This window comes from Mastomys coucha, unplaced genomic scaffold, assembly GCF_008632895.1.
Source record: "Mastomys coucha isolate ucsf_1 unplaced genomic scaffold, UCSF_Mcou_1 pScaffold16, whole genome shotgun sequence".
In the NCBI taxonomy this organism is placed as follows: Eukaryota; Metazoa; Chordata; class Mammalia; order Rodentia; family Muridae; genus Mastomys; species Mastomys coucha.
The window spans coordinates 93,289,069-93,302,432 of record NW_022196898.1 but is presented as its reverse complement, the minus strand read 5'-3'; the positions used below and the strand labels follow the sequence as shown (position 1 = coordinate 93,302,432).

General features: G+C 45.8%; 1 protein-coding gene across 2 annotated transcripts; it reads right to left on the bottom strand.

Moving 5' to 3' along the window:
• Positions 1–1,474: 1,474 nt before the first annotated feature.
• CUNH1orf52 (chromosome unknown C1orf52 homolog) lies at positions 1,475–10,876 on the bottom strand. Of its 2 annotated transcripts, XR_004119892.1 has the most exons (6): positions 10,780–10,876; positions 10,036–10,137; positions 9,446–9,929; positions 9,054–9,181; positions 8,611–8,809; positions 1,475–2,496 (listed from the first exon to the last, which is right to left on the bottom strand). XR_004119892.1 is itself a non-coding variant. In XM_031375755.1 (4 exons), exons 2-4 carry the CDS (start codon positions 9,716–9,718, stop codon positions 2,423–2,425), a joined length of 546 nt encoding a protein of 181 aa, XP_031231615.1. In that variant the 5' UTR covers positions 9,719–9,929; positions 10,036–10,137; the 3' UTR covers positions 1,475–2,422. The 2 variants fall into 2 exon arrangements, 1 of the variants encoding a protein (XP_031231615.1); XM_031375755.1 differs by lacking the exons at positions 9,054–9,181; positions 10,780–10,876.
• Between the last annotated feature and the right edge of the window lie 2,488 nt (positions 10,877–13,364).

The window sequence follows — 13,364 nt, the reverse complement described above, 5'->3', positions numbered from 1 at the left end:
AAAAATAAATAAATAAACCCTCTTATCAAATTAAACATTTGTCCATCTTTTTAAAAAAGATTAATTTATTATTTATTTATTATAAGTACACTGTAGCTGGTCTTCAGGCGCACCAGAAAAGGTCTTCAGATCTCATTACGGGTGGTTTTGAGCCACCATGTGGTTGCTGAGATTTAAACTCATGACCTTCAGAAGAGCAATCAGTGCTCTTACCCGCTGAGCCATCTCATCAGCCCCCAACATTTGTCCATCTTGTAGAGGGCATAGCACAAAGCCTGGCTGGGCTACAGTAAGCATGTGGAACCATTTGGCTCGTCACTTAGCATTGAGACAGATGTAGTGGCATGTAGAGAACAATCAGTCTTGAATATGAAGGAAAGGACACTTGAGCTGGCTCTTGGAGAGTTGACTAGGTCACTGAAGAGCTAGGCCAAGCACAGGGTACAAGGCCACCTCAAACCACACCTGGGAACTGTAAACCACCACTTATAGCTAGATTAAGAGCTGTGTGAGAACTGTGTAGAAAAGACCTGAGATGGCACAGCTGGGGCCAAGAAAAGGGGATGCTGTGGCTTTGACACGATATGTAGGGCCTTTGAGACAAACAGCGCATACAAGCTGAAAGACCCCAGAACTGGGGAGATCCTTACTCAAGTCTCGGGATGACGTGACCACCCAATGACTCACGAGAGACCGAACTTGCTGCAGTCACATGAGGTTTATTGAGGATACCGGTACCGGGGTCGATCTCATGACCTTGCCAGTCAGAGGAGTTCGACCCCCGGGCACAAGAAGTGTGGGGTATTTAAGGGAACATCCATAAGCAGGGGGCGGGAAGAGGGTTACCAAGGAAACAGAACATAAACAGTGGAAACTTTCAGAGGGACCTGACCCAAGGTATTCAGTTAGGGAGGGTTTAACACATTCATTCTAGGAATGTAAACTTCAGCTACTGGTTGGCAGGGTGGAGAGCCTCGTAAGCCAGTAGACCTTCATTCCTAGTTCTGCCCTCATTGTGGGTCATTCAGGAGGGGCAGGTATCGGGAACCAGAGCCCTGAGGCTCTGGGTTCCTGGAACTGGCTATTTTATATTTCTGGCTGGCTACAGTGGCCCTCCATGTCCTTTTAGGTAAAGGTTATACACCATACATTTGTATTAAATGCCCTCATTTTAAATTCTAAGATTCTCCAGTCTTTCAAAGCCTGAGGCAGACCTTACAGTGTGGGAATCTGGAGAGCATTCCCCACTCCGCTCTGGCAGTTTGTCTGAATCTGCCACGGACTGGCGGGAGGAGGCAGAGTATAGTGTGTGCTGGCCTCAGGAAAGCTGGAGAAGAGGCCAGAAAGAACACAGATCCCAGAGTAAGAGGAGGTGCGAGAGGGCAGGGGTGTGCCTCAGTATAGCTTTCACCCAGCATGGACAAAGGTTAGGCTTCACCTCGACACCCCCAAATAAACAAGATGCTCAGTTAAATTGGAATTTCAGATGGTTTTTAATGTGTCTTATATTACATATACTCAAACAGACTCAAATTTAATTGGATACCTTATGCTCTTTACTGAATCTGGTCATCTTTCATAGAAGAGCTTCATGTTCGGTATATTTAATGAAGAAATGAATATGCATACTATAAGGCATATATAAGTGCAACTACATAATCAGGGTATGAGATCTCCCCTAGCCCAAGTGCACATGGGAGAGAAGATAATGTTCTTGGAAGATGACTGAAGTCTGTGAGTAACAGGTGGTTTCACCTGACTGGAGTCAGTCCTGTGTGTGTGACTGCTCATCTTCACTCACTGCTGTGTGTCCCTCAGCCCAGTTCCTCAAGAACTCTGCACAAACCCGAGGATTCTCATGTCACTTTCTTCACAGGACTGCTGGAGAGAAGTATGCACAAGGCACCTGAACGTGGGAGGCTCCCTACATGCTAATCCCCACTGTGAATCAAAATGTCACAGGGCAAGCAGGCTGCCTGTCACACATACTTATCTTAGTGGCATTCAGTAATAACAATGTTGAATTAAGTAATTTTATTTCCATGATCATCTATTTACACTGTACAGATACTAATGAAAAGCACCCACAAGTTCACAGTACAATACAATATATTTACTTTAAAAATATATTCCTTTATAAAAGGTTCATAGAACATTGGCATGTCCATGTGACAAACTCTCAAAGCCTGTCACCAATTTTGTGATAGCCAGAATGCTTCCAAGTACTGCCAGTTCACAATCACAGGTCACCACTAGAGTTGTAAATACATACAGGTTTTAAATAAAAAAGTGAGTTCTACAGTGGAAAGTCTTGAGTCGACGCTCGTTAGTTCGTTAACATAAACTTGTTCATGGGATGTCTGTCATAGTGACACACAAAAGCAAACACTCTGCCCAAGGACACATCTCAGGACACCACTCTCTACTTCTTCTTCTTGGCTGCTTCTCCTGGCTCCACTTTTCGAATCTTAGATGCACGCTCATCTTTGTCATCATCTTGAAGAGGGAAAGAAGAGAGCTTTGTTAGTTAAGTCTTTAAAAATCAACACAAAAAACACATTCAGCTTTATGCCAAAACAGTTACTCATTGGATGTTTAAAAGCATACCAATGTTGGGCAGTGGTAGCATGCCACGCACACTTTGTGTGATGGCGGTATTTGAGGCGTAAACTTCAAGGAAAGTCAGTCTCCTGCCTCCGCATTGTCGCCTGGCACCCCAAACTCAGAGGTAGCCCAGATATCTCCTCGTACTTGTGTGCTAAGAACTCACCAAGATATCATTTCTTAACAGCTAGCAAGAGAAAATTCGGACATTGCTTTCTGACCTTCACCAATGTTCCAACATCGTAGTCAAATCCTGGCTTGGAATGTTAAGCCATTCAAACTAATTGCCTCCAACATTGTGGGTAAGACATTAAAGCTTACAGAATGAGAGAACTATCCCAGGGCAAGATCAGGTGAAATTCTCATTCTTAGTCAACATAAGGCAGGCCATATTAGATTTGCAGCTGAATCACTCCTAGGAACTAGCTTAACAAGTGTTCCCTGGGGCTAACCTCCGCTAGCCCAGAAAAACAACGTAGTTGAGGAACTTACTTAGGCCCACCCAGTCTGTAACCAAAACAACAAATGAAGAGGAACTATCTGCACCTGGCTTCTAAGCCAAAGTCACCTTAGTCAGAGCTAGCTTTCTTTCAGATTGTAATCCCTGTTTAGTTCCTGCTAAATTAACATGTATTTACTTTGCTGCTGACTCACTGTGTTCCTAACGAAGGGCGATGTACCTGCACCTTGTTTTGATGTATCATGACTGTTGTACCACCTGACTCTTTCAAACCCTTCTGTATCGACTATATAAACCTGACTCCATATTTGAAAAATACACTCAGACCTTACACCACTCGTGTCTAGTCTGTTTGTCAAAGCCGAATCCCGTGCACACCTGGCCAGAACCCCTCGTCCCGCAGAACAAGGGACCCTGTAAGAAATCCCAGTCCCTGACAGTGGCACATGCCTTTAATCCCAGCACTTGGGAGGTCGAGGCTAGCCTGGTCTACAGAGTGGGATCCAGGATAGCCAGGGCTATACAGAGAAACCCTGTCTTGAAAAACCAGGGGGTTGGGGGGGAGCAGCATACCAATAAGAACTAAATACTAATTTTTAGCGTCCCAATATTACATATAAAACTTTTCTTTTATTGCAGCAATATATTTGCAAATTGACCTTTTAGGGGCAAGTTAATAATGTGGTATAAGGTATTTCAGTGAAAATTAGCTTTTTCTGAAACAGCCACTCCCCACTCTCCAGTTCACACACTACGGGCATTTAGATACACTCCATACTTCACAGGATACAACATGGTTTCCTTCTGCAAAACATACATCTTCTCCTACCCGTGCTGAGTGACCACTACCGTGGCCTGTCCTCTCAGATTTCATCTCCCAGTCTTATTACTAACCACCACATATTCTGAGTCAGTTAAAGGCACAAGTGAGGGTTCAGACAGCCCCACAGACATCCGCTGGAATCCTGACCAGTCCTCCTAGAGGTCAGAACATCTAATGACAACCGAGCAAGCAGGTTTCACCTTCACGTGAGTTAAGGAGAAGCTGGATGAAGGAAGACTACAGAACAATAGAGGAAATAGTACCCACTGCCCCACACAGTCTGCAGCCATAGAAAATTTTCATTAATAAAAATATCAATCCTGAAAAAGCAGACCTTTTCATTATAATAAAAAACAAACAAACAAACAACACACTTAAGTGGTTCAATAAACAAAGGCCAGCACAGATTAGCTGCTAATTCCCATCTCCCTAAACGAATGTGTGATGTGAAGAATCCAGGCCAAGGCTGGGTGGTGGTATGTCTCAAATCCTAGCACTCAGAAGAATGGGAGAGGGGGACTGCTATGAGTTTTGGGCTACCCTGGACTACACTGAGTATTGGCCAACCTGGGCTACCTAGCAACACCATCTCACCATCCTACCTCAGAAGAACTCTATGTACGTAAACACTAGTTTCTGACTTCCCTACTTCCACAGAGCAGGGACTAAATCCACCCTAGCCTATGCCTTTCAGAAACCACTCTATACTAAATGCCCTTAGCTTTAACTTTATTCCCCATCCCTTCTTCCCATGTCACCTAAGCTTGCATGACTTCATAATTGTCCTGCCTTACGTCTTCTAGGTATGAAGATTATAGACATGAGCCTCCATGCCTGGCTTAAGTTCATTTTTTGATTAATATGATACCTAAAGTCCAACAGGTATAGTATGGTGACTTATAAACGATCTTGATATTTGAAGATGCCTTCATATTTAAGAATGCTAAGGTTAACCTAACTGCTAAGGTTAAAGTACAAATTATGTGAAGAAAATCTGTACCTAGGATGGATATGAATGACTAACACCCTGCTTCCACTTCCTCAGTTCAAGGATTTTGGTGTAAAACCACTACATCCATTAAAACAAAACAAAACAGTTTTGGCTAGAGCTTAGTTATCAAGTTAACCTTGAAATTATTTTCAGAAATAGTATTAGGAAAAGTTGAAAGCATTTCTGAAGACTTGCATGAAGTCTTCTTCCTGCTTCTAGTCTGACACTACAGGTAAATCTACAGATGAAACACAGAGACCACATACTACAGTTGCAAAACTGAGTTCCTATGAGTGAAACACAAGGGCTCACACCCTCTAGCGTCACAGTAAGGAACTGCCTTAAACACCAGGGCAGGAAAGACAGTTATTGGTTAATAAGGCTATGGCTATCTGAGTTTTACATATGGACATTTCACAGTCAGTCCCTAGAAAAGAAGCACTGTTAAGCACCGAGGGGCAAGGCTTGATTTAACCTTTCTCAATTCCTCTAAATTCTGAACATAAGTAGCAAAAAAGGCCAGAGGAAGAATATGGGAAGGCAAAATAAAAGCAAGATAGCTTAATAATTAGTTACAAACTAAAGGTTAAAAAGTGTTAAGGACTGGGGAGATGAGTCTAGACTAGAATGTGAATTCCCACAGCCTTTGCATAAAGCCTGATCAGTCAACACATGTCTGTAATCTCAGAGCTCCCATGGCAAGGTGGGAGGCAGAGACAGATTTCCCAGCTCTAAGGCCAGCCAGGCATGGTGTACACAAGAATAGAGTTGAGAAAAGTCTCAAGCAAGATAGAAGAAAAGACTGACACCCAGGGTGGTCCTTTGGTCTCCACACTCACATATGTATATGGCGTGGGACTATGCAATGGCAAAGATTCCTTCTCAAATGGAAAGCACTGACTGTGGAGGTGGCTGAGCTGGTAGTGTTCACCTAGCACGCAGACAACCCTAGTTTCAACATCTAGGACCACCCATGGGTAGGGTGATACAGACTTGTAGTCTCATTTTGAGAGGCAGAGGCAAGAGGATCAGAAGTTCATGGTCGGGCTGGTGAAATGGCTCAGCGGGTAAGAGCACCGACTGCTCTTCCAAAGGTCGTGAGTTCAAATCCCAGCAACCACATGGTGGCTCAAAACCATCTGTAATGAGATCTGACGCCCTCTTCTGGTGTGCCTGAAAACAGCTACATTGTACTTACATATACCAATAAATAAATCTTTAAAAAAAAAAAAAAAAAAAAAAAAAAAAAAAAAAAAAAAAAAGAAGTTCATGGTCACCTGGCTACATAGTGTCACACCCAATTTCAAAAAAAGGTGGGGGGGGGCTATTGATTACAAGAGTTATATTCAGTAACCAATGCACAAGTCCAAATTAACAATTTAATACTGATCTGTTTTTAATGTGTGTGCCACCCGAGACTCTGTTCACTTACTGAGACCGGGTTTCCCTTTTGTCTGGAGCTTACCAGTTCCTAGACAGGCTGGCCTTCAGGCCCCACAGATTCTCCTGTCTCTGCCTCCCCAGGATCAGGATCATAAGCAGGAGTCACCACACCAGCATTTGTAGGTAGATCCTGGGATCAAATCCAGGTCCTCATGTTTGTGAGGAAAGCACTTTATGACTGTGCTACACCCTCAGCCTCACTCAGGATGACCTTTGAGTCATATGATGTAGCTTTAAATCAGAAAACCACCCTTGGTCTTTTTGTCCTTTTCTATTGCTGACACTCACTTTCCAATCAAAAGGATAGAACTAGCTTTGGTAATATGGGTGTTTTTGCCATTTATTTCAATTTCTGATAACTGAACCCAAAAATTAAAACCAGAGGACTCTTGCTTACTTGGTCTTTATCCTCAGGGGACAGAGATGTAAGAGCACTAGACCACGCAACCTGGATATCAATTCTGGTCTCTGAGAAGAATGATTAGTTCTTAACCGTTGAAAACAGGAAAGGGAGCAAACCTCAGCTTAACAAGACACAAATCCGATTTCAAGGTCAAACCTGAAGTCTTATTGTCAGTTCCCAACGGTACGAACTTAGGCAAATTCACTCATCTCAGGCTGTTTTCTAATCTGCAAGACGGGGATAATCAACTTGAGTTACTACTGTGTCAGTTTGCTAGGAATATTAAAAAGTATTTACTGTGACCTTGGACAAGTCTTAAGCTCTCATTTTTACATTTACCCATTCTAGTTTTATAGGAGTCTATAAGGATTATTTTATTCAAAAATACCTTTTAATCAAAGTATCATATAATAATGTATAAAAATTCACACTTCATTTAAGATCTTAAAAAAAAAAAAAAGAAAGAAAACAACCAAAACCCTGGACATAGTATATACCTACAATCCCAGAGCTAGGGAGGTAAAGGCAGGGGAGCGGAGGTTCAAGGCCATCTTCAGCTATGTAAGATGCTGCCTTGCTCAACAGATGAAAAGTGTGTGTGTGTGTGGGGGGACTCCTGCCAGAAGACACCCCTTGTCTTAAACATCTCTCTGTAAGGTTGGCCCTTGTACTGGAAGATCAGAAATCTGTTTAACAAAGAAGCAAATGGCTTTAGAACGACGGTCTGAAACCCTGAGCTCCATCTAACAGCCACCCTCTGAGTGCTCACAATGTACTAGTAACTTATGCCACATACAGGACAGGATCAGAGCTTGCTGCCTGATAAACTTCATTTCAGAAAGCCTTGTGAAAAGCAGCCGCACACAACTCCGTTAGCAGCACCAGCCCATGCCAGGTAAAGGAGAGTAAGCACGAGACATTTTTCTACCTTGTTTTCTGTAAGCTGAATGGCTTTACCAGCCACGATTCTAAAGCATCCAGTCCAGACTAAAGTGCAATACCCACTAAAAGCAAGACCCCGCCACAGCGTGGTCCACTCAGGTCTGAATTTCAAGATAAAAATGCTGGGATGGAGCCCTTCAGATGATGGTGGTGAGAGGGACTGAGTGGGTCACACAATGCTGCAGCTCTCTTCAGTTTGTAACAGTTCGGAGGCAAGCCAGTTACACAATCAGATATGAACTGTAAAAGCTCACCACTAGCCACAGTTGGAGACTTCTGCAGGCAGAGATTACTGCAGCAGTCTAAGCAAGGGTAAACGAGATTACCAACAAGGCAAGGGAATCAAATCACCACTGCAGGCAGATTCCACTCTAAAACTGATTAAACCAGCACTCCAGGTCCACTCCTTCGCACAGCAGATTCCACTCTAAAACTGATTAAACCAGCACTCCAGGTCCACTCCTTCGCACAGCCGATTCCATTCTAAAACTGATTTTAGCTCTGAGACACAAGCACCAGAACAGAATCGAAGCCTTCAGCTTGTCCGAGAGCCTGGGAGTTAACACCTGCTGCTCAATAAGGCATCATAACCCCCCCCCCCACCCCTGAGACTACTTTCGGGCAGAATACTTACATATGGAGCAGAAACTTGGGGTGCTGGCACCGGGCTCAAGCCTCCAGTCCTAGCACTGAGGTACTGAGGCAGAGTCAGGCTGGCCTCACTCAGGAGACTGGTCTACATAATGAGTGCCACAACATCCAGATTACATAGACCTTGTCTCCAACAAAATAAAACAGAAAACTCGACTGATGGAAAAACCGTTAGCATCCAAAGCCATTCTGGACAAGTCTTCCAGTTCACTGGGCTCTAAACTTTGTCACGGAGTGCTTCCTTCTTTCTGAGAAGCGCCAAGCACTGAAGTCTTAACCGGCCCTCCTCTTACCTGAGTCCACGGTCTCCTCCCCTTCAGGCAGAAGCCTGGCTTTCTTAGCATTCTGTGGGGCATCGTCTCCATTGTCTTCGTAGATGTTCGACCATTTTATCGCCATGTCCAGCTCTGGCGGCGGCGGCTTCTTCTCAGTAGCGTACGTCTCTGGGGGTGGGACACAATTGGACTTCCAGATTTTGAATTCCTTTGGAGGCTGTCAAGTAAGCACATGAAGGAGCCTTGTGACGAACCGGGGTTCCCGCGATGGATACGAGCGCATGCACCTCCCTGCCGACTGCTCATCTTTCTGGCTGACTTTTTTTTTTTTTTTTAAATCCTTTAGGCTTTTTAAAAAGACACTTTTAAAAAATTTTCTTTCCATCAACATCACAACACTTGTAAGGTGAAAAAGTCAAAAGGGTTCCCTGTATAAATAAAGCTAATTAACTTTTAGTTACCAAAGAAGAATCCAGTCTCAGACACTACGGCCAGGCTGACCCCTTCCAGGAGGCTGCAGCAGAGACACTGTCTTGGAGGCAGCAGCGCAGGCACTTCGGCGTCAAAGGGAAGGGGTCTCGGGGAGAAGCTGCAGCGGGGGGGCGGGGAGTCACCACCGTTAGTCGTCGCCCGGCTAGTCGTCGGGTGGGGGCCCCGAGCGAGCGCGGAGGGGCGGGCCCGGGCTGACACCCCCCGGGCTCCCGGGGCCGTGGGGACGGACGGACGGACGGACGGACGCGCGCGGCGCGCCGCGGGGCTGGCTGGGTGCGTGCGTGCGTGCAGCGGGTGGGGTGGGGGAGCGTGCGGGGGCGGGCGTCGGGCCCCGGGGCGGCCGCGGGGCCGGGGACCTCACCTCCTCGGGCGCCTTCACCACGTGCCGCTCCCAGTCGATCTGCTTGTTGAGCGGGTTGTAGAGGAAGGCCGGGCGGGTCACGCTGCGGAACAGCTCGTCCGGGCCCGGCAGCCGCTTCTCCGCCGGCTTCCCGCGGCCGCCCGCCGTCGGCGCCGGGGCCGCCTGCTTGCGACCCGCGTCTTCCGGCTCGCTGTCCTCCTCGTCCGACGAGTCGGAGCTGCTGCTCCCGTAAGCCGCGAAGTAGCTCAACGGGTCCTTCTCTTCAGCTGCCATGACGGCCGCGGGGTCCCACCCTCTCGGCCGGAAGCCGGAAGCCACGGCGGGTCCCGCCCCCTAGGCGCGCCGGTGGTCCGTCTGCGTCCCCTAGCGGCGGAGCCGCGCTCCTACTCTTGGGCGGAGTTTGGAAAGAGGCTGCAGGCGGCGAGTCCGCGATCTCCCCCCTCCACCCCCACCAAGCGAGGTATTTGCTTTTTCCTAGGGATTCCTGGGAAAAAAGCAGAGCGAGCCTCGGGATACCTGGAGGGAAATCAGTGGCCACAGTCGCACTCTGGGCTTGTAATTTAAAGCAGAGAAAAGCCAAACATGCATACCTGTAATCCTAGGTTGACGAGAATGGACTACTGCAACTTTGAGGGCCAGCGAGGTGCATGTGAGGCCCTTCTTAACAGCTAGTACTATGCAGGAGACATTGTCTACAAAACAGTAAGAACAAACAAGCAGGGGGTGGGGGCGCACACTTCTAACCCCAGCACTTGAGAGGATGAGACAGGAGGATTGCCACAAACTAGAGGCCAATGCCCTCATAATTTTACCCCTTCCCCCCCGCCCCCCCCCGCCCCATTAGTCGGTATCATTGTAAATATTTAGATCCCAGTTAAGAATGCCTGGTCAGAGGTGACACAGTCATTACTAACTTGCCATTTGGTCTGATTCTTATCTCCTAAGTTCTACAGGAAAATGCTGTGAGTTTGGTGATGGAAGGAGCTAGCCTGCCTTCTTCAGGTTTATATTCCTAGTATTTATTTTGGTGGCCGTCCCCGGGCTACATGAATGAATATCGCTGGATTATAATTTCTGAGATAATAGGTCTGAGTGTTTCTAGAGAAAGTTCCTTCTATGCAAGCACCAAAGACTTGACACAGATAAAACTGTTCCCAAAGTACAAAGTCCTGGGTGACCCATATCATCCTCACTTCTGACACCCTTAGCAAATTCAGGGTCCCCTCACCCCATCCTTCGGCCTGGTAACATGACAGAATTATAGAACCCGCTGGAAGCTGAGTAACCACATCTACAGCTATAGTTTACTATACCAAATATAGCAGGAGACCAACCAAAGGAAGAAGGACAAGGAATGTCCTAGATGATTCCTCTTTCAGAGCTTCCAGTTGCCCTCTGGAAACATGAGCCAGATCAACGTAGCTCAGGAGGTAGAGCTTGCCGAGCACTTGGGTGTGGGTGTGTGCGCGCGCGCGCACGTGTGCGCGCGCATGTGCGCGCGCATGTGCGCTGGGTTCCATTGCCAGCACCCATATAAACTGGGCATGGTGGTGCATATTTGTAATCTCACCGCTGGGGAAGTGGGGGTGAATGTACAAGGATCTGACATCCATGGCCACACTTGTTTATATAGTGAGTTTGAGGACAAATTCCTGTGAGACTTGTCTCAAAAACAAACCATGATGAAGATACATGGACAAGTAAAACCACAGAATTTCCAGGAAACTTGAGAGGAGCATCAAGATGTTGGGTAGCAGAGTCTATCAGATGAGATAAAATCTCTAGCATTAAAAATTTAAACTGGTCAGGCATGGTGGCGCATGCCTTTAATCCCAGCACTTGGGAGGCAGAGGTAGGCAGATTTCAGAATTTGAGGCTAGCCTGGTCTACAGAGTGGGTTCCAGGACAGCCAGGGCTTTACAGAGAAACTTTGTCTCGAAAAAAAAAAAAAAATTAAACTGGAGGGCTGGAGAGATGGCTCAGCAGTTAAGAGCACTGACTGCTCTCCCAGAGGTCCTGAGTTCAATTCCCAGCAACCTCATGGTGTCTCATAACCATCTGCAATGCAATCTGATGACCTCCTCTGGTGTGTCTGAAAACAGCTACAGTGTACTCAGATACATAAAATAAGGAAATCTTAAAAACAAAACAAAAACAAAAAGAATATTTGGCTAGAAATAGCAATGGGTTCCTAAAAACTAAAGTAACAAAAAAATATATAAATGTTTTTGAAGAAAAGTAGACTAAGAGAGAATAAGGAAGGGTAAGAGATGAGACTGGGGATTCAAGAGTGGACATAGAAAGATCAGACCCGCACCACAGCACAGAAAGGTAGATAGCATGAGCCACGTGGCCGGTTATAGGCAAGACAGTCAGACTAAGGTAGATGAGCTAGCTAGCAGGAGACTGCCCTAGGAAAAGGCCTAAGCTTTAAACTATATTAAAAGTCTCCGTGTCATTATTTATTCCACTGGTGGATCTGAGAAAGTCCCACTGTAAGTTGCCTCCAATGGACCTGTATTAGTTATTGATAAAGGGAAGATTGACTAAAGGTAACATGGGCTGCGAAGCTACAGGAGGGGTCAGCCCGTAAGAGGAAGCGTGTTTTGCTTCTGATTAGTTAGGACAGACAGACTGAAAGTTTGTATGTAGACTGGCTGGTTGTCTGGGGTGATGGGATGTAAATAAAAGTTCTGACACTGAAAAAAAAGAAGCTGGAAAATTGACTGTCAAGGTTTGCAAGATGGCTTAGGGAGTAAGGTGCCTGCTACACACACAGTACCACCCGAGTTTGGGTTTCCAACACCCATAGAAAAGCTGGGTGTAGTAGAGGTCCACTTGTAACCCTAGGGCTTGGGGACCCAGAGCCAGGGGGATCCCAGGAGTTGCCTGTCTAGTCAAATGGTGAACTTCAGGCTGAGCAAGTCACTGTCTCAAACGGTAAGATGGAGAACAACCGAGTAAGATGACAGACATCAGCCTCTGACTCCATACATAGGCTCACACACTAGCATGAACTCACACACATATTACACATACATGCGCATGTGCAGTTATTTATTAAGGCAAGTGAAAATGTAAACAAAAGCTAAAAAAACAAAACAAAGAGCCAACCTAACTTAATAACAGCCACTACCCTGTTTGACCTTGCAGTACTAGGCTAGGGACGAGCCTCTTGACAGGAGCCCCCAGAAGCCATCTTAGGCCTCCACCTTTATGCCCCAACAATGAGACATTCTACAAGGTCTGGAGAAGAGCTGCTAGGGTTGAGACAGAAGGGAGGTTGAACAGGCGCACCAGGAAAAGTGACTTTTTTAAGGCAGTGAAAATAAGCTACTTGGTTATGCCACTTTTTGGGCCAATATGCAATATTACACATTTCTAAAAATTTTCAAGTTATATAATGGAGGACCCCAATATGGACTTTGGTTAATAACAATTAATATTGCAATATAAGAAGTATGGAGAACAGTAAGGAAGATGTACTTAATTACTTAGGCTCAATTTTTGTTAAGGCTATAACTGTACAAAAAACATGACTTTTAAAAGAAGGCATTAAAAATGTGAATGTGGGGGCTGGCGAGATGGCTCAGCGGGTAAGAGCACTGACTGCTCTTCCGAAGGTCCTGAGTTCGGATCCCAGCATGGTGGCTCACAACCACCCATAATGAGATCTGACGCCCTCTTCTGGTGCTGTCTGAAGACAGCTACAGTGAATTACATATAATAAATAAATCTTTAAAAAAAATGTGAATGTGGAGTATATGTAGTTTTTATTCTGTGTTAATCTGATATTCCTGAAAAATAACTTTTTTTTCTTTTTTCGAGACAGGGTTTCTCTGCATAGCCCTGGCTGTCTTAGAACTCACGCTGTAGACCAGCCTGGCCTCAAACTCAGAAATCCACCTGCCTCTGCCTC